Genomic DNA, 19,490 nt, shown 5'->3' on the forward strand with positions numbered 1-19,490 from the left:
TAATCTGTGCAGCATGTTTCTTCACGTCCCTGAACGCACCCCTTTTCTCCACACAAAGAAGACACCATATTTTTTTCAAATATTTATATATATTTATAACATACTTATCACTTGGTTCGTCCAAACATACACACATATATACAAACAAAAAAACAAAACAAACAGAAAACATTGAGAACCTCAGTCCATGATGCCAAAAAAACTGCCAGAGGTGAAAAAAAACTAAACAAAAGACAATTTAAGCAATCTAAGACAATGATCTTTAAATTATGCATAGCTTAAGTTATAACAAACAGAAAATAATACTTCATTCTGTCCTCTTCCTGCTTTTTTTTTGCCATTTTCAAAAACATTCATACAAACTCCTCATTTGAAGGTTTAAGAGGAAGGTGAAACACAAAATGTACACAAGCAGTGAAGACGCAGTAAACACTTTAACATCATGCTTCGCACAAAAGGTGAGTTGAGGAGGGGAAAAAAATAAATCAAGTCAATGACACAAAAAGGAATGATGTAAGAAGAAATATTCCCTTTCTCATGTACAAATCAAACATAAAGTGTGAACTGAAAGACATCAGTTTTCAAGACTCGCTGCAAAGGCAAAACGACTTGTGTCACAGCTGTTAACGCAAACTCATGTTTTCTTCCCATGTGGAACACAATTAAAAGTAACCTCCTGCATGTCTGATATTGCTTTCTGGATTTATTAGTGGCAATAAATCAAAGCTCAGTTCAGAGCTTGAGTTAAATGACAGCTGGTTTTTAAAAAAAGTACTTCTGACACAATAACAGACAAACTAAGTGCAGTAACTTCAGTGGGAATGTAAAGAAAAGCTGCATGAGGAAACAAACGGTGGGTTTCCCAGACCGATGAGTGTAGTGTATTTGACTCTGAGATCAGCTGTAAACTCATCAGTGTAGGAAAAGCTGATCGACCCCTCCCACCAGCTATTACCATTAAGTAATGCAGCACAGGTACTAAGCAGGTGTCGCAGAGCAGTGAGGATCACAAAATTCATCTCTGCTTCTTCTCCAGCCTCAGGCATCTAATGCCGTCCGTTAATTGCTTGCTCAGAATCTCGATGAGCTCAGTAAAGTAGTGAAAGTGGTTCCAGTGCATTTAAGCGGCAGACAGTTTCAGTCAGTAAAACACAAGAGCAAAAAAAAAAGAAAAAGGAAACATGAGCCTTCATGATGTTTCTAATAAATAAATGAATACCAACATGTCTCATAATGCAAAAAGACAGGTCTTAGGACTTAAACATCCTTGTTTAAGTCCTGCATCATGACAGGAAATGTCATTTCCACATTCACACAGTCAAGGTCAGCATCACCCCAGCATACAAAAGCAGGACAGAACAACAGGCAACACAAGGTACAACTCAACCCATCGCTTCTCCCCAGTCCCTCCTCTGAGCTCAGATGCAAAGTGAAGCAGGGCCGTGACACTTGTGTTCAGACTTGAGTGGAGCAGACAGGCCGGCAGAGGGGCGTCTCACTCCCACAGAGCAGGACGTCTCCCGGTGACAGACACGACGAAGGACTGCTCCCTCCCAGCGTCGGCAGCGTCAGCAGGACACGCTAGCTGAGCTCCAATCTGTCAGACGAGGCGCTGCAGGAGATCTGAGCACTGCCGAGGTGAGAGACGAGGGTCTTCACACTTCTGGGTCTGGCTTTGGCCAGACGATAGCAGCTTACCAGGAAAATAAACATCAGGCAAGTATCTTTGCACAACAGAAAACACAACAGCAGGAATCAAAGAATAAAAGACAAATGAAACACACTCTCAGAAACGCATTTTGTATAAAGTGTCTGTTGCAGCCATGGCCAAATATTCATCCATTCCTCCGACATTCCACTTCAGCATGTTTATAAATATATATTTATATACATATAATACTATTTTCATAATCATTTCTTGATGCTGGGAGCGGCGGTGGTAGAGTTTGCTCAGCAGGGGATGGCTTTATTTAAAAGTCAGGGAGGTTGAGGCCATGCTGACATGTCCTCCTCCCTGTCAGAGCCGACAGGAGGAGGAGGAAGAGGTGGAGGAAGAAGAGGAGGAAGAGAAGGGGGGGGTGTCCTCTTGCTGAGAACAGGACAGTAGTAAACATCAGACACACAGTCAGCCTGCAGCATAACTGCTCAGGAAGGAGTAGAACATGGGCAGCTTCATGCGCTGCTGGTCCCGTCGACACCACGCCATCACCGTGCCCTCGCTGTTGGCTGTGTAGAGGTGGTGGCCGTCACACGAGTATGTCAGGCTGAGGTAGACAGGAGAATATATAATGTGAACAAGTGGCATCACATAAAAGCATAATAAGGAAAGCATGACTGTAGTCCTGTTAAATACCTGATGATGGGTTTGCTGGACTTGGGGAAGGTGATCTCTCTCACTGGTTTTAAATCCCAGGTGCTCCACAACCTGAAAACATCCATCAGCGTAAATAATTCAGCGTCTCTAGAAGAGTAAAGGAAGCCCAAAAAATATTCTTTCTTACCTGACGACGCCGTTCTCCAGACCGCCGGCGATGACGTTGACAGACACGCCCTCCGGCTGGTTGGAGAACGCCACAGAGCAGATGATCTCTCTGCAGTGCACGTGACCAATCAGGTCTCCGTTCACCGTCCACAGGCGAAGGTCGCTGCCTCCACCCTCTGGATACGGAAAACAGGGGTCATAACTCACATCAAGGACCAAAAGACACTTCAATACCCTGGATATGTGATACAATAAACACCCAGATTATGCGGGAAAGTGTCCCTCACCGGAGTCACAAACTGTTGCGATGTCTCCCGTGGTCTCGCTGGCAGACACAGCAGTCACTGGGCTTTTGTGGCCTGTGAGGCTTTGTACATAGCAGAGTCTGAGGAAACACAGAACAGCTCAGAAACCACACACAGTATACTGCAAACATTATCTTCTGCTTTCACTTTCCAAACACACTGACCTGTTGAGGTCCCACAGGATGCAGGTGCCGTCGTTGCTGACGCTGATCAGGATGCTGTAGGGTTTGCAGACAAACAGGCTGGTGACCTCGCCCGTGTGGCCGTACAGGTGAACCTGAGATTCCACCTCCATCTCCGACGGCTGTGGAAAGACATTTTCCAAACCCAGCCACATGTTAGACGGGACAGAGGACATACAGATCTTAATGTATGTGTGACTCAGTAATGAAATGCTTAGTTTTTTTTCCTGAAAAAAAAAAAAATCCATTAATCAATCTCCAACTTGGCTTTGCAAATCAGTGCAACTCAACTGCTAGTGAAACACCCTTCAGGGACACAGAAAGAGGAAATCTGGATGCCTAGTGTTGGGGACCGATGAAAGTCTGAAAGCCTCTCTGATGACTGAACTCCCAGACCCCTAATCCCACTTATAGGCTCGGTGGAAATGTGTTTCAAGGGCAACTGTGATGTGACTAATGAAGCCGAGCGTTTGAGCACGGTGAGGCTGTCTAAGGAGGGGGAGGAGGGGGGAGGTTGATGGGAGGCGGGTGGGTGGATTGGGTGTTCATGTGGAGGCGGAAGGTTAGAGGGGGACGTCGCCATGGAAACCCACCGTGGTGCTGGTGAAGCGGTTGCTGTAGGCGGTGATGACTCCACACTTGCTACCCGTAAATAGCTGGCAGCCATCAGGCACCCAGGCGCAGCTGGTCACCTGGAGGACAGAGAGACAGACGGTTGGACAGCGGAAACCACAACCTCGAAGCTTATTGGCTGATCGGTTGTAGAGTTGTGCAACACAGAAAAAAAGGCTGGTGATTCTTTTCACTAACTGGTGCTCTGGATGTTTACCTGGTGGAGTTGTGAACACTGAATGAAGTTGATAGGAGGTTCGCTCTGCTTGCTCTTCAGCCTCAGTATGTTGTCTGCGTAGCCCCAACTCAATATGGCTGACCACTGGATATCTGTGCTGTGCATGCTCCGCACACCTACAGAGCGAGGTACATAAAATTAATGGAGTCAGCAGGATGTTGTGCAATACATCCTGTAATTCCAGGCTGTCTTGTGAATGAGTCTTAGGCTTCCTACCCTGCTCCTTGCTGTAAATCATCATGAGGCAGAACTTGCGTGAAAGGCCACAGATGGCTCGGGTCGGCAGAGCCAGCAGGGATCCGAATCTCTCCCCGTGGGGCTGACTGAAACACACCACTGGGTCAGGAGCAGAGGGAGAGCCCACGTACTCACCCCACTTCAGACCTTTGATCCATGGCAGTGGACTCTGTGGGGGAGGAAAAGAAAATTGCCAGGTGAGCAGCAGATCATTTCATGGATGGTGCATTAAGTCATGTCGTCCTCAGTGCACAGCAGGCTGCCAGAGTCACTGCCACCGCAGAGCAGATTACCGGGCAGACTATTTCCTTCGCCTGTTCTCTGGTTTCTCTGAAGGCCAGCTGAACCAGGAGGCCCATGGCGGCCGGCAGCTCCCCCTCCATCATGAGTTTGGGTCCCGCCCTGCTGATATGAGAGGCGTTGAAGAGCTGCCTAGGCGTCTGTCCGTATGTCTTGATCATCGTCTCCAGCGCCCGTCGCTGGACTGGATCTTCTACTGCCGAAACGTCCATGCCAAAATAGGTCTGTGAGAAGGTAAATGAAATTGATGTAAGCAACAACAACATTTTTTCCAAATTATATCAAGCAAATGCGCTAACGAGAAGCTACTTACAGCTGGATGGAAGACGTTGATGGCCTGGACGGCAGCTTTGCCTTTCTGCTTGAGCCCGAACACCAAGTCGATCCACTGACACAGCGTCTGGGAGACCTGGTCGGACTCTAGTGCTTGTCGGTGGATCAGGATGAACAGACGTGGGTCATTGCGAGCCCAGGGAGGTAAATTCACATGATTCACCCTCTCTCCATTCTGACGAACCCCAAAATCAAAACCTGCAAAAAATAAATACATTTTAAAAAGTTCATTCGGGTGAAGATGAAAAACGTACGCAGGGATAAATGAGAAGGGAAAACTAATTACCCTCTCTATTGACCAGGAATTCTGGGAGGTAGAAAAACTCTGGGATGAGTTCTTTGACATCAGTCATGGACTCGTACGATGACAGACGCCACGTTGTGTTCATGGAGTGAAACGTCCGGTCCGGGATATCAAAGCTCTGGTCTGATTAAGGCCAAAGACAATCTAATTACAGATTCGACTCACTGATTGAAAACATCCCCTTTCATGACCTTAAACACCATGCTCGATGAATAAATTTACAATCACATAAAAAAGATGCCTCGGAGGATCAGATGAGAGAGAAAGAGAGAGATGAATGAAAAATAAATTAACAGGAAGGAAAGAAAAAGAAAAGAGAAAGGAAGGGCGAGGAGTTGATCAGAGAAAAGCATAAAGATGAAGCAGCCTTTCAAGGCTAATAAATGAAATGCAACACGGCTACAGCAATGGGCTCCTCAGTTAGTTTTGAGACCAGGATGTCCCAGTATTTTGTCATTTCAGTCTGTTAGATATATCCTTATGTAACATATGGGCCAATATACTGTAGGTTTGGGATTAGATTCTCACCCTGGTAGGCAAGGAACATCTTTGTGAAAGGTGGCATTCGAACCAGGAAGTGCAGCACAGTGCCGCTGTTGGAGTAGTGTGAGCCATAGTGATAAGGCTGGACAGGAGGCATGGGGTCGTCCTCACGAATGCCCTTCTTGTACTCCTCCTCCAAATACTGCACAAGGCACATACACATGTTAATGTGCTTTTTTACTGAAACCAATAAACAAAGTAGCACACGATCAACCTGTACACCAAGTCTTACCCTGTAATTATCCACGTAGCGATCCTCCTTCTCTTTTGACTGGACTGCAATGGGCTTGCTTAAATTTCTGCATAACAAAGAGAACGCAAAGCACTAATGAGCCATGATGTTCACCAGTAACAAATGCAAGCAACCGTCTTCACTCGACGCAATCAAAGAGTCTCTGTATGTCTGTTCTTCGCTTTTCTCGACAATCACAGATGTGATTTACTGTATACTTGGCAGGTGTGTTGCTGTGGACATGACAAAGTGCAGCTTCAGTTTGCATGAATGGTTCTCAAGAAAGAGAAAAAAGATAAACATTAAAAATAAAAAAGGACTGGGGTGACTTGGCAACGTCACGACACCATCCTTGGCAACAACAGTGAATCTTAAAGAACACTGCACCCGGTCAAAGCATAGAGACTAAACTAAAAACATTTTGTCTATGATCATCTAAAGCCTAGGAGTATTTTAGACAGAGACCAACAATGTGGTTCTCTGTGAGCACAGCAAACTGGAAATAGGTGATCACACCAGTACAACTGGCTGCACAAGCACTCGAAGCAAAAACCTCTCGGAGCGTTTTGTCAAGGCACACCGCCCTGTTTACCCTGTCGCCACCCGAGCATGATATAGGCAGTCAGGATTATCAACACGCTGAACGTGATCTGTTTCTAAATGTTTCATCGCCCCCATGTGCAAACAAACTCCTGTCCTGCTGCCGTTATGCTAACGAAACACGACACCGTGCATCATTTCATATTGTTATTCAGTTGTGTTACATTTTTTATTGATTGAACGTCCATGAATGAGTTGGAAAATGCCTTAAACTAATTTTACAAACTATTGTTACAGTCTGTAAATAATTAAAACTACTTTCTTTACACAACACGAATGCAAGAATCATTTACCAGTAATTATCTTTACTGCACAGTACCCCGGTCATGATGTGAATCTGCATCACAACACAGTTTTAAGTCAAGCATTTAAATAAAAATAATTTAAATAATATAAAACTACTGACTTATCAGTTTAGGGAAACGGCTGCTTGGACATACAGTCAATAAATTATGCTGTATCACGGCAATCCTTCAGAATTTAAGGTACAGTATTTTTCTAGCATCTAACAAATAGCCAGAAAAACAGGGTCTATTATCATTACTGACTTAATGAAACAGCAATGACGCTGAAATTAGATGATGATGATTTGATGTTTGTTGAAATATTAATGACAAGCATTTTGTATTCATTATGCATAAAAAAAATTCTTATTTTAACAAAGTAATTAGAAGAAATCTTTAGAATAAGTTATCAATTGGTCACTACATTAACTGACTAACCAAAAAGGGTTAGACCAATCAATACCACTCCTTCTAGTTAATTCTGTTCATATGTAATGAGGTGTCAGCTAATTTGAGTCCTAATTTTAATGCTTTAATACCCCAAACGGAGTCAGTACTGAGTGTAAATCAGCTTGGATGAGCAATTGGTCTTTAAAATTCAGAAAGGTGTAAGCAGCAATACTGAAGGCAACGCAATCGTTCTGTTTTGTACTAGTGTTATAAATGATTCACAAGAATGACTTCAGTGGGGCAAAATTTGTCTTTCAGTTTATCGAAAAACACCACAATAAGTCCATTTAATACTATATTATGTAACTGAGAGTTCAATAGAATAGCTCTAGGATAAATAAGAATATATATATACAAGTTTAGCAAAGTGCAGCACACATACAGCACCTAGTAACTAATGCATCAATGATACAAGAGAAACAAATCTGCAAAACGATTCTTAAGATTAATGTCTATAACCTGAATAAATCTACTTTACACACGCAAAAACATGGGACATCACAACTTTTAATGCATTTCCTAACACACTAACAGAGCTTCCATTCAGCACCGACCTGTAGATGTTTGGGTCTTGCAGGTCGATCGTCTCGCTGGTGTAATCTCGCAGGATAAAGGGAAACACTGGGTACTGCATGAGGTCGTTGAAGGAGCGACCCGCGTGCTTGTTGAGATGCGTGAGGTACTCAAAGTTAGAGATCTGACCCGAGCCCCACAGCTGTGTGAGCGCCGTGATGTTCCCGTGCTCCAGCAGGTTGGGGAGATCAGAGGTTAGGATGTTGTGGTAGACATCATCTCGGAACTGAAGGCAGAACACACAGAGAAAACGTGAGACTATTGTTGATGAAAGAGCGAGCCTGGTGATCAAACAAGCCATCTGTCAATCCACTTTAACAAACTCAAATATTTTAGAGTTTGACTTCTATTCTTTATTAACTTTTCTATTGTAACAAGCCCAAGATTTAGCAATTAAAAAGATATTGACTGTCAAACATTCAACTATTAATAACCTCAATAAGAATTACTGGTATCAGCCTTTCTAATCAGTGTGTTACCATAGTGGGCTAGAAGTTAGTTGAAGCCAATGCTGATGCCCCCGGTTTGCTCTCAGCCTACATTTCTTATAATTTCTGTGAACTGGGGCTGTCATGGTATCAGATTTTCACTATTATCACAATTATCATGGCCAAAAGAATTAATGATAATATTATCATCACGTTATCTGTAGGAAGAGTGAAAAAAAATCTTTATTTATTCTGTTTAATCTCCTTTGTTGACAAATGAATTACTGTTAAAATACAAATGTAGACACGTGGAGGAGGACTCTGTAAACAACTGCATTCTGAACGCATCCTATGCTGGAGTGTCATCCAAACAGCTACTGGTGCTGGACTGTTTACAATATTATCACAGGTGTGTATCAATAATGCATTTTTGAAGTATCACATTTATCCTCAATATCAGTGCATGGTAATAAAAAAATTACAATAAACTTAACTTATATAATGCTTTTAGCACCAAAGTTACAGACTACTTATGAGAAAAAAAGTTTTAAAAAGACAAAAAACACAAAAATAAGTGAAAAATAAACAAAGATCATAAAAGCAGCCAGAGAACACAAAACAAAGATCATAAAAACAAATAGATCATAAAACAGCAGGGGAACAAAAAAAGCTCCATAAATCACAGCCATGTAGCTAATATTCATGAAGGCCTTTTGAGAAAAGAATATTTTAGAAAGAGGTTTAAAAGACACCAAAAATGTTGCCAATCTGATTTCAATAGGCAGCAGAGACACAGCTGAGATCTAGGAACAAACGGCGCATGTTCCGATCTAAGAGAGCGCCTGGGACATAAGTGATTTAAAGTTCCTTAATGTAATTTAAAGCAAGGCCATTTAATGCCTCAAAAATAATCAACAGAACTTTGGAAACAATATAGAATTCTACAGGTAGCCAGTGTAAACTAGCCTACTACTAACTATCAATAAATGCATGAAATGCTCAGAACCAGGCTACTGTGACATCTGCAGCTGTGGTATGAATATAGATTACCGGCAGGTTAACATGCACCTAATGACAAAGCTAAAATTGTATGCTGATGTTCAGCAGCGAGATGTACTATGAAATAAGTGTCTTTGTTAACCAAGTTTTTCTTCATCTGGCTCTTTGCACGCTCCCATAAAAGAGGGTGTTTGACGAGTCACTCGATTCTTCTGCACAAAACGGATGCATGTAGGTTTATATGACACACAAGTGCCTACAGTTTGCCACCTGAATTCGACAGCTTCATTCAGTGGGATGACTAACATGCTGCTCAACAGTAGTGCATATAAACCATATTCCCTCAGCTAAAAATGTGTATGACTTTCTTACAGTCGTACAATGAAAACTCCGGCTTTAGGCTCAACATATCCCATTCATCTCAAAACCTATCTAAAACAATACATATCTGAACCTGAAATGCACAAGGAAAATGGAAAAATCTTTTTGTTGCTTTTCCCAGGAAAAGATTTTACAAGCCTGCAGACAATCTGCAGGCAACAGATTAATCTGTTTGGCTTACATGTGCTCGGCAGCTCTGTACTTCCTTTGATTTTTCTGAATTGGAAATACCAGTCATAAACCATCTGTCCACCCATATTATAACTTTCTTTCAGTGTTTGACTGAGAGAAAAATATTAATGGTATTTTTCTGCAGAGTAAGATGGTACTGTATCTTATTTCCATGATTCATAGTACAGGTATCAGGAACAGAATAACAAAAAGGTAATTCAACATTTACCTTTCACAGCAATTTTTTTTTTCAAGCTGCATGATTTTGTCTGGTCATTCATCTCTTTCTTTGAGCTGTGATAAGCTCTTTGATCTCATCATTTTTTTAAAATCACAATCCATTCTCGGTGGCTAGATTTTTATATTCAAATAAAAAACAGACCAGATTTTTCCCTTGTGATTTGCCGGGGAGTCTAGTCATAGACGATAAATCCACTCAGGGCTCTGTAATAATGATGTGAAACATCTGAAGTAAAGAAGCTAGAACATCCTACTGTGCATCATTCATGAGCAATGTGAGCATTTGCTTTGTGAATATCTAAACTGGAACTGAAAACTTTGCATCTTTTATTGTTATTCTATGTGACTTCTGTTTTTTCCTCACCTTGGTGTTGTCAAATGCTAACAGCAAGGTCCTGCCGTTGGTGAGGAATATCTCCACAGCGTTGTCTCTTAGCTGCCACCATCGCTTGTGCACCTCCTTGATCTCCTCGTATGTCCAGGAGAAAGAGGGTGCCTCGGTCTCTCCATGAAGGCTCTGTTCAAACACATTAACACATTTCGCGTTGATTAGCCAGGAAGGCACATATCAAAGTGCCATCCCTGCGGCAGAGAATACGCCTGAACAGTCTGCTGGTTTTACCTGGTTGTCATGAGCATCAGCAGCATTGTCCTCCACAAAGTACATTCCAGATTTTCCTGCGAGACAGTGCAGGGTGAGTGAGATTTGTTGTACTAAGCGCAAGACAAACAAAAGCTTCCCTGAGTGAATAAATAAACACTTGTGTGTGTGAGAGAAGAGCAAGACACTCTAGCGCCTTAGAGAGAGCAGATTATTCTTTGTGCCTTGTGACCGGCAGAGTATATTATACATGGAGCAGCTGTGAGCTATGGTCAGTGTCTTACCCAGAAGTAGCTCCCCTGCTGTCTCTCTGGAGGGGGCAACGCTGATGCATCGCCTGGTGAACCTAAGGACAGAAAGACATTTCTTATGCCAGACACACACCATCTGAATAAAGAATAGGTACCTGTCAGTGTAGTAAAATACATTTAGACATTTATGTGTTTTCTCCCAATCATTCTGACTGTTTCAGACAGATATGGTGTTTACTAAAGTCTTAGAGTCGGGCAGAGAGGCAAAGAGTTATACCTGATGGACTCGCTGGTAGCTTTGTCTTTGACAGTTGAGGAGAAGGAGGAGTGAGTCTTGTCCTCAAACAGGAAGGAGAGAGCTGGCTTCACTGAGTCTAAAAAAAGAAGTGGAGATCAGATTAAGGGAAAAAAAAAACACTAGTGTGAGACAGAATTTTTACCAAAGAACGTTCATCCACCTTCAGGCTGGCGTCTGTCTTTGAGTAGGTATTTGTTAGGGATGGTGAGGTAGCATCTCTGTAGCCGCCGTCGCTCCCGGTTTGGCCCTTCTGTGGGGTCCAGCTGCCAGGACGTCGGGTAGGATGTCTGGTCGTACCAAACCGCACTGTAAAGAGGACAACAGCACACTGTCAACTCACTGTAGTACAGAAGAATCTCACTGCAGTTGTACATACAACTCAGGATGCCAATGTCAGGTCCTCTGCAACTAGAGGTTTAACATTTTGAAATGTTGCAGTTGTGAATTCTCAGTTTTAAGCCAGATATGCTTTCTGGTCAAAGTTCACTGTTTCTATAATTAATTCTTATGTAAATGTGTGTGGAAAGATTTTGGGACAGTATTTAGTTAATTTTCAAAGGAGATTTTATTAGAAAATAAATGTTCTTGTCTATGTTAGCAGTTAAATTAGCATTTTAGCTATTCTTTAAGCGTGGCTATATGGAAAGCAAAGACAGTCAGTCAGTCAAACACTTTGTTCCAGACAAAAATATCTTCACAAATACCGTATGGATTGTTAAAACATTTCTGCAGACATCACTGTCCTCCTCACTTATAATCCCTTAATGTTTCATCTTGTGGCATCAGAAGGTCAGATTTTTAAAGCCAATTGCAAAACGGTAGCATGCTAGTGTTCTAAACTGAGATGATGTCCATACTAGATGTAATACTGGATGATGAATATCAGAATATTACTATTATTATCAATTGTGAACATGTGCTTTAAGCCGTAAGGCTCTATTAACGCTCTGCCTGTAAAACAGCCCTGCCTGCCCTCTGGGTATGGGTGCACAAATGTATAGATCAAAATGTTTGCTTCATTTCACAGTGTTTCAAATTGTACCTTTCCTCTGAGGGTACTAAGATGCTCCGCAGGTTTGAGATTATTTCATTCGAATGTAATTATTCACACAAGATTGCAACCTATTTCATATTACAATGCCATTTTAAATAAGAAAATTACCGCAAAGTAAGGAAGAGAAAAAGTAATCATCATTAGAATAACTACAATCATTACAGAAACAATTTCATTATTTTGCTGTGTTCCAATATTACGTGAGAGATGAACTTTTACACCTACCGGTCATGTGTGAGTTGCTGCACCAACTCCTGCCAGTGGCGGCTGGCACTGAGGTCTGTCTTGTAAAGGCCCCTGATGTGCTGGATGACTTTCTTTCTCTCCATGCCTTGCCGCAGAGACACATTCTGAGTGATATCAGCTGCAATCTTGGAAATGTCCTTGGACTTTCCATCCAGTCTCTGGATAAGACTGCAGAGGAATAATAAAGAATGGAGTGAAAAGAAAAATGGAACAAAGATTAGATTCTTACCCGTATGCTCTTGAACTAAACATCAAGCTCACATCGGGAAAAAAAAACACTCACTTCCTCTGAGTGTTGGCCATTTTCTTTTCCCACGCCACTTTACTTGTTTTTTCTTCAGTTTCATATTTGAATTTTTCCTGTGTGAATAAAGTTATAGGTAAACAAGTTCTTAATTATTTGGTTAAAAAGAAAACTTGACAGGTGGTTCAAAGCATTAAAGAAAGATGAGGATATTTAACTTGCAAAACAGTTGTTATTTCATACTCTTGAATTGAACAGGTATATTAGGTTTCACTATCAAGACTTGGAAGCAGTTGCCCTTTACTTTAACGGTGACTGTTCAACATGAACTCAGTCTCTGTATGACTTACCTCTTTGACTGCCTTGAGCAAGTCTTGTTTGTGTGGAGTGTTGGGTGGAATGCAGCGATGACCACACAGCTTGAGTGAGGTCATGAATACACCCACGGCACTCTGCTCGTCTTTGGTGAGGCTGTCCTTGTGATCGTGCAGCATCTCGTACAGGTACAACGACAACTTTGGTCCATGCTGAGAGAGAGAGAGAGAGAGAGAGAGAGAGAGAGAGAGAGAGAGAGAGAGAGAGAGAGAGAGAGAGAGAGAGAGGGGGAGAGAGAGAGAGAGAGAGAGAGAGGGAGAGAGTAAAAAGAAAGAACAGATTTGAGTTTTTATTATAAAACAAGTCGCATGCAATGATGGACTGGAAAAAAGCCTCGTCAGGCTAAATGACCTTCAGTAAAGTCTGACAGGAGGACAAAGAGTGAAAGAGCACTCCCATGGTGATGAAGACCATGAAAGCATTCATTTGAATATTTTTAGAATCAAGGACTGGAAAACTTGTCTGTGGACTGAAAATGTTACACAAAGCTAATACTACATACTGCAAATTTACTCACAGATTCCCCTGAAACAAGCCCAAATAAGAAATGATATCTCTGTGAATGAAATTTACCAGATTTTTTTTGTCTGGGGTCTAATACATAGCAGATTGGTGTGTAAGTTGACAAATAGACTTCACATTCACCTCTAGACCTGGGCTGAGGCTCTCCTTCAGAATATCCAAATGCCTGGGATCAAACACAAACTCAAGCGCCTCCTTCCTGTCAGACAGGGGAAGCGCAGGGCTGAGTGTGTGCACCAGCAGACGACCTATTTGGACCCGAAAAGTGTCCCGACAGGACCAGAGAATCCTTCGCCACTGTTGATGTGGGGCTCCACCTCGACCTGTGCTGCCCTGTGGACCCAAACCACCAATACTAGGTTAGATTTTACACATTACAGCACCTAAACAAGCACTTTACAGCTGAGAAAGAGACGCTTCTCATTGACTGATGTCTATACCAGGCTGATCTTGATTCCATCCATCATGAGTTTGAGGATATCTTTCTGAAAGCTCTTCTTGCTGGCAGGTGGCAGAGTGAAAAGAGTCGGAGAGTGTGGGACAGAGGCCGAGCCACTCTCCTCTTGTGGTTGATCACCAGGTTCTGGTGTGAAAAGCTGTTGGTCTGGAGAGTCTGGAATATTCAGCAGGTCAAATAAGTCCTGACTCACATCTGAAACGAGAGAAAGAATTTAAAAGAAGACCAGGATTAGACAGAAAACAGAGAAGATTCGGTCGGATAATTCGAAGAAAGACAGCTTACTTACCATAGTAAATGAGCCTGTTGACAGCAAGAACCACAAGCCTCTGCAGCCGTTGGACAAATTCAGTCTCACTGGCACGAATGGGGTTTTCCTGGCTCATCCTCCTCTGCATCATCTGGTTGAGTTCATCACTGGCTACAGAGCGCATCCGCATCAGGAGAGAGTCGGTCTGGGCCAGAGAGAACCGGCGACGACCTACAAGCACAATTTTGGCATGTCTTCAGTTGCGGTAATGCAAAGCGCACTGATGCATGATAGTACAAACAGTTCAAATATGTGCACGCATCTCCCATGATTATTAGGAGTCACTGATCAAAATGCCATTTGTGCTGAAATGCTTAACGCTGATTTAGTTAAGCATTCAAACATGCACATACAAAGGCACCAGTAGCACACAAGGGTACTGGGCAAATTAACCCCCAAGGTGAGTGCCAGGGGGCAGGGTGAGTTCACTGCAAACAATGGGAGACATGCTCCGTGACGGGGAGGATGATCTCCGCTGTGGACCGCAGTCCCAGCTACCTGCATCACAGTGGAGCATGTAGGATGGAGCTCCGGAGGGGGAGGGGAGGGGGGAGTCCTGGGACAGGAAGCTGAAGGGAGGGGACAAGGGGATCTGGCCATAGGAGCAGTAGTGCTGTCTGGGGATGCGGGGGATAATGGAGTCTTTCATGGCAATGGAACCTTTAGATGGGGATGAGGAGAGGATCAATACACAGACACAGTTCTACCTCAACACTCAGGAAGACACGAGCAGATGGGATTTGTACTGTTGAATCAGCTTTGTGGCACTCACCTGCGATGCTCTTGCGCTTTTGATAGATGGCATGATGCGGAGAGCTCGGTGCATTGACAGAACTGCTCAGCTTCTGAGGTTCTTGGTTGGCTGTCGTCTTTATGAACTCGATCGCAGACTGAAGGACACGGAACTGCAGAGCCACCGCCATCTCTGGGAAGAAAACAGACAGTGAACGTGGTCAGTTAGAGGTCTCTCCCAATAAATGATTGATGAGCTTCATGCAAAATTCAGTCCTACAACACATTCAACAAGAGTTTTTGAAATTCAGCTGAAAAAAGATAGTGCCCTATATATATATATTTAATTTAATTTAGTTTCCAAGATCCACTAAAGCAATCAATACGATTAAAATCGTTATTAAAATCAGAATCTTATAATATCCTACTGTTGGGTGAAGTAAATACAATAAAATCACACTAATACTGTACAATACAATAGGGTACCATTTAAAAGAAAACAAACAATAAAACCCTATATTTAATGCTATGTAGAACTGCTTAAGCTTTATGATTAAGACAGATTGTCTTGTTGCCTCTACAATATTAAAATGTGGACACTCAACTTTCTGCAGCTTAATAGCAGCAAAGATTAGGTGCTAATAATTGGTTTATTATTTTTATATTTTCATTTCATTTTATTCTCTTTTATTGATGTAAAGCACTTCAGGTAGCACTTGCTGTACGAATTGTGCAATACAAATAAAGCTATTATTTTTAGTAGTAGTAGTAGTAGTAGTAATAACTGCTGTAGGAATACTGATATTACAAAATTAATCATGTTTTTGCCTGCTGATCAACAGGACTTCAAGCTACGGTCTGTTAAATTCTTCTTCTGACAGGTAGCCTTCTATAACAATTTTAGGCAGCTGATTATACTAATGATGAATCACACACACCTCATGAACAGATGGCATTCATCAAGATGAGATGAGCTACTTCAAAAAATGGTGCAATTAAGATAATTCAATACGGAACAAAAGTCGCAGAATAGGATAAGAATACAGACACTGTTTTGCATTAGGCCTATTGAGGACAGTAATACAGCTAAATATAACTACTAAATTGACAAACAAACAAAAAAAAGGAGCAGTCATGCCATTCTAATGTTTCTGTGATCACGGAATGATTATATCAGATCATAAATATAGTGAGGAAGTAAGTGCCATTGGGGAAGAGATGGGAGAGATATTTTTCAGAGCAAATTTAGAGAACAATGAGAGAAAACCATTTAGCGGGAAGATGAAAATGGAAGATATTTCTCAAATTATGTTTTTTGTCAAATGAGTTTCCACTCTGCAATTGCAGATAATGAAGTCACAATCCTGTTCCTTTCTGCAGTACAATTTGACAGCTTGATATCATCCACAACTGCAGAGCATAGGAGATAACAAGACAGATGTATTTTGCATGTGTATTGAATTTCAGAAACACAGCCCTCACCCTGTGTGCGACGCATCTTGCTGGTCTGCATGAAACCCAGCAAGGTAATGAGGTCCTCGATGATGCGGAAGTATTGGGACCCTGAAGAGCTGCAGGAGTGGATTGTCACAGCGACTAACATCTGCTGGATGTCACACACCAGGAGCTTGTAGTCATTCAGGGGAATACTGCAGAGAGAGGACAAGAAAAACAAGAAATATGAAGCACAGGAAGTCAGTCTGCCGATCATATATGCAAGATCAACCAAGAGTAAGAGGATTAATGATTTAATTCTTGGTTCAAAGGTTCAGCACAAAACCCATGAACCTATTGAGGTGTTTGAATGAATCATTCTCTGTTCTGGCAGCCTTACCCATTCTCCATGCCATTGAGGGTGGAGAGGGTGTTAAAGAGCACGTAGAGCAGGCCGTGGTCTAACAGGATGTCTGCCAGCTTGGGGCAGGCGTTGATGAGCTGCAGCAGCATGCACAGGATGTTGTGCACCAAGGAGTTCTCATACAGGGAGTTCTCAATAAGACCCAACACTGGGATGATACAGCGCTTTCTGAAGGGTGAGATATTTTCCATTTCCTCCAGATCCAGACTGGAAATACAAGAAAGAAAAATGTGATAAAATATGCACAAATATGTGTGCTTCAACCATTATTTATACTGTAGACAATTCTATGCATAATAATATGAAATACAGTGCCTGTGGTGCACTAGATGTTTTGGCTTGACAAGTGTATTTTGTCTGGACTCACTCTTCCTCCAGGCCCACCGGTCGCCCAAACAGCATCTCCAGGAAGCATTCAAGGAGCCCCTGGCTGCCTTGGTGGATGTACAACTGGTTGGCCAGCAGTGAGAAGCCATGGTTCTTCAGAAACTTCTCCTTCTGCTCCTTGAGAGCTCTGCTGAAATAGGCATCCAGCAGCTGGGGGAGAGGAGCAGAATAAATGAGGTCTGTGAGCACAGAGGAGTACTGTCCTGGGGCCTCATTTATAACTGGTACATACACACAAAACAGGGATTGAAATATATGTATAATGCTTTACACAAAAAAGCTGGGAATTATAAAAACAAACCAGATGAGAAAATGCACGTATTTGTAAGGAAACTATAACCCATGAGGGTTAGATACACTTTGCGTTTTAGATATCAAGTGTATGATTTCATCTGCTGTTGATGCTTAACAAATACCAAGTGGTGAGCTTTACAAGTCGGTCGACACTCTAGCTGCTTGTTGCATCAACAGCCGCTACAGCTGTCACTCTCTCAAGCTTTGATTGCAACACCGTTTCAATTTCACACAGGAACAACATGTAAGTCGATATTCATGAGGGATTTGCACTGATGAGCTTTGGTTAACTGTGGAAATTTAATGGGCGGACTATGCGGTTCTCCAGAGAGAGCACCATCACAAATTGATTGCGACTTTGGAAAAATGAAATTTGTACAGAGGATTCAGTGCACATGTTTATAAGTCTGATTATTTTTTGTGTGCACCTAAACTTTGATGCAGATAATAACTATGCACTGTCCTGTAAACTAAGCCCCAGGTGCTATAAAAGTACAAGAACACCATCTGTACTGAAAATATTATCCAAATTATTATTTTCTCCTGCTTGAGTAATATTTTGCTAATAACAGCAGGGCCCAGCTTGTTAAGGGATTTCTTAAAAAACTAACAGTATGTACATGATTAATCAGACCTAATGACCTGTGGGACAGACAGGGTATGGGAAGTTGAAAAGTATTCAGAGACAGACAAAAATACTGTTGATTCTGGACTTTTGATGGGATTTGTTGACATTAAGAAAAACATTTTGGCTGTTCAGCGTCTCTAGGGTTGTGGTTGGTTGTATTTTATGCACTTTGTACAGTTTCTACTTTGCTTGTCTATAAAATTCTGACTTTAATCTTACAAAACTATTTTACTTACTGTGAGTTTTTTGAGCAAAAATTGCTCACTCAGAAGCACAACATGTAAATCATATGCATAAATGTGACTTGCCGGAAAGACAATAAGTAAAAAACATCCTATATTAGGTAACAGTATTGTGCAGTAAAAACGTACTCTCACTTTACAGAATGTGAGACTCAAAGAGGAAACCAACCTTCATGACTCCTTGCTGGATCAGAGGTGATGAGTGATTGACCAGAACAATGAGGGCTTCTGGCTGCACGAGTTTATCCATCACCTCCTCAAGCATGAGGTCAGGCAACAGCAGCAAGACACCTCTCAGAAGGTCATAGAGTCCACAGCAGATCAGCACCAGGCAATCCTCTGTGCTGGACCTGAGGCACACAACTTAAACTTTAGTGGTGAATTCCTGTGCATGAACAGCTACACCAAATTCCTCAAATGGTGCTCTTAAGATGACAGGTTAAGTAAATAAAGTATATTTTAATCTAACTTTAGGCTGCACATTACATATGTGTACATATTAGCTGTAAATCGTGTCAAACTGCTATAGAATCTTGTTTTGATAAGAGTGAGTGAATATTTTGCACTTCAAGGGTATAAAACTTGCATCAGTCAGAGGAGAAGCTATTTGTCAGTGAACAAACAATACATCAGTAGGGAGAGATTGTTGATACTATTTTTTCATTAACCCTGCCTGAGCAGCATGAAATCAGAATATAAAACAAACACCATCCACATATTTGGATTATAGCCTTTTTCTGCATTGCTTGAAATAATGAAATGAAGGCAGATATCTTAATGTCACACAGCCCACACTGTGTCTAATAATAACATATCAGTGACTTTGCAGAATTACAATGAGCACATCTTTTTTTTTAACTTTCCTATCAGCTTAAGTTAGCAGCTGGCTTACAAGTGGAAATAAATTGAAACTATCACTACAGTACAAATCATTTTAAGAACTGGCTTTGTTCGGGCTATTACTGTAACTAAACGCTTATATGAAGATTATGCACCACTGGTCTTTATCAAAGTGTGCAAAGTTTGTGTAGATAAATACAAAGCAAAACTCACATGAACATGGATTATATATGGATATATAATGTTAAAAAAAGACT

At 41.8% G+C, this 19,490-nt stretch overlaps 1 protein-coding gene across 3 annotated transcripts in view; it reads right to left on the reverse strand.

The window, feature by feature from the left end:
• Positions 1-1,182: 1,182 nt before the first annotated feature.
• Positions 1,183-19,490, reverse strand: part of lyst (lysosomal trafficking regulator) — a 59,222-nt gene continuing 40,914 nt past the window's right edge. For 2 of the 3 annotated variants that reach the window (XM_055018609.1, XM_055018608.1), the window contains exons 25-55: positions 18,563-18,743; positions 17,210-17,379; positions 16,819-17,049; positions 16,467-16,633; positions 15,025-15,177; positions 14,751-14,912; positions 14,232-14,423; positions 13,926-14,137; positions 13,609-13,818; positions 12,939-13,115; positions 12,628-12,704; positions 12,324-12,512; positions 11,205-11,350; positions 11,024-11,120; positions 10,780-10,841; positions 10,517-10,572; positions 10,259-10,411; positions 7,657-7,901; positions 5,769-5,835; positions 5,522-5,678; positions 4,976-5,116; positions 4,670-4,887; positions 4,350-4,580; positions 4,036-4,225; positions 3,799-3,935; positions 3,563-3,661; positions 2,952-3,091; positions 2,770-2,867; positions 2,502-2,658; positions 2,354-2,425; positions 1,183-2,264 (exon numbers count right to left, since the gene is read on the reverse strand). In XM_055018609.1, the coding sequence (XP_054874584.1) occupies positions 2,126-2,264; positions 2,354-2,425; positions 2,502-2,658; positions 2,770-2,867; positions 2,952-3,091; positions 3,563-3,661; positions 3,799-3,935; positions 4,036-4,225; positions 4,350-4,580; positions 4,670-4,887; positions 4,976-5,116; positions 5,522-5,678; positions 5,769-5,835; positions 7,657-7,901; positions 10,259-10,411; positions 10,517-10,572; positions 10,780-10,841; positions 11,024-11,120; positions 11,205-11,350; positions 12,324-12,512; positions 12,628-12,704; positions 12,939-13,115; positions 13,609-13,818; positions 13,926-14,137; positions 14,232-14,423; positions 14,751-14,912; positions 15,025-15,177; positions 16,467-16,633; positions 16,819-17,049; positions 17,210-17,379; positions 18,563-18,743 (4,726 nt within the window). In that variant the 3' untranslated portion in view covers positions 1,183-2,125. The remainder of the gene's footprint in view (positions 2,265-2,353; positions 2,426-2,501; positions 2,659-2,769; positions 2,868-2,951; positions 3,092-3,562; positions 3,662-3,798; positions 3,936-4,035; positions 4,226-4,349; positions 4,581-4,669; positions 4,888-4,975; positions 5,117-5,521; positions 5,679-5,768; positions 5,836-7,656; positions 7,902-10,258; positions 10,412-10,516; positions 10,573-10,779; positions 10,842-11,023; positions 11,121-11,204; positions 11,351-12,323; positions 12,513-12,627; positions 12,705-12,938; positions 13,116-13,608; positions 13,819-13,925; positions 14,138-14,231; positions 14,424-14,750; positions 14,913-15,024; positions 15,178-16,466; positions 16,634-16,818; positions 17,050-17,209; positions 17,380-18,562; positions 18,744-19,490) is intronic. The other variant, XM_055018610.1, reaches the window with a different exon arrangement.

Source organism: Amphiprion ocellaris, chromosome 16 (genome assembly GCF_022539595.1).
Source record: "Amphiprion ocellaris isolate individual 3 ecotype Okinawa chromosome 16, ASM2253959v1, whole genome shotgun sequence".
NCBI classification, from domain to species: Eukaryota; Metazoa; Chordata; class Actinopteri; family Pomacentridae; genus Amphiprion; species Amphiprion ocellaris.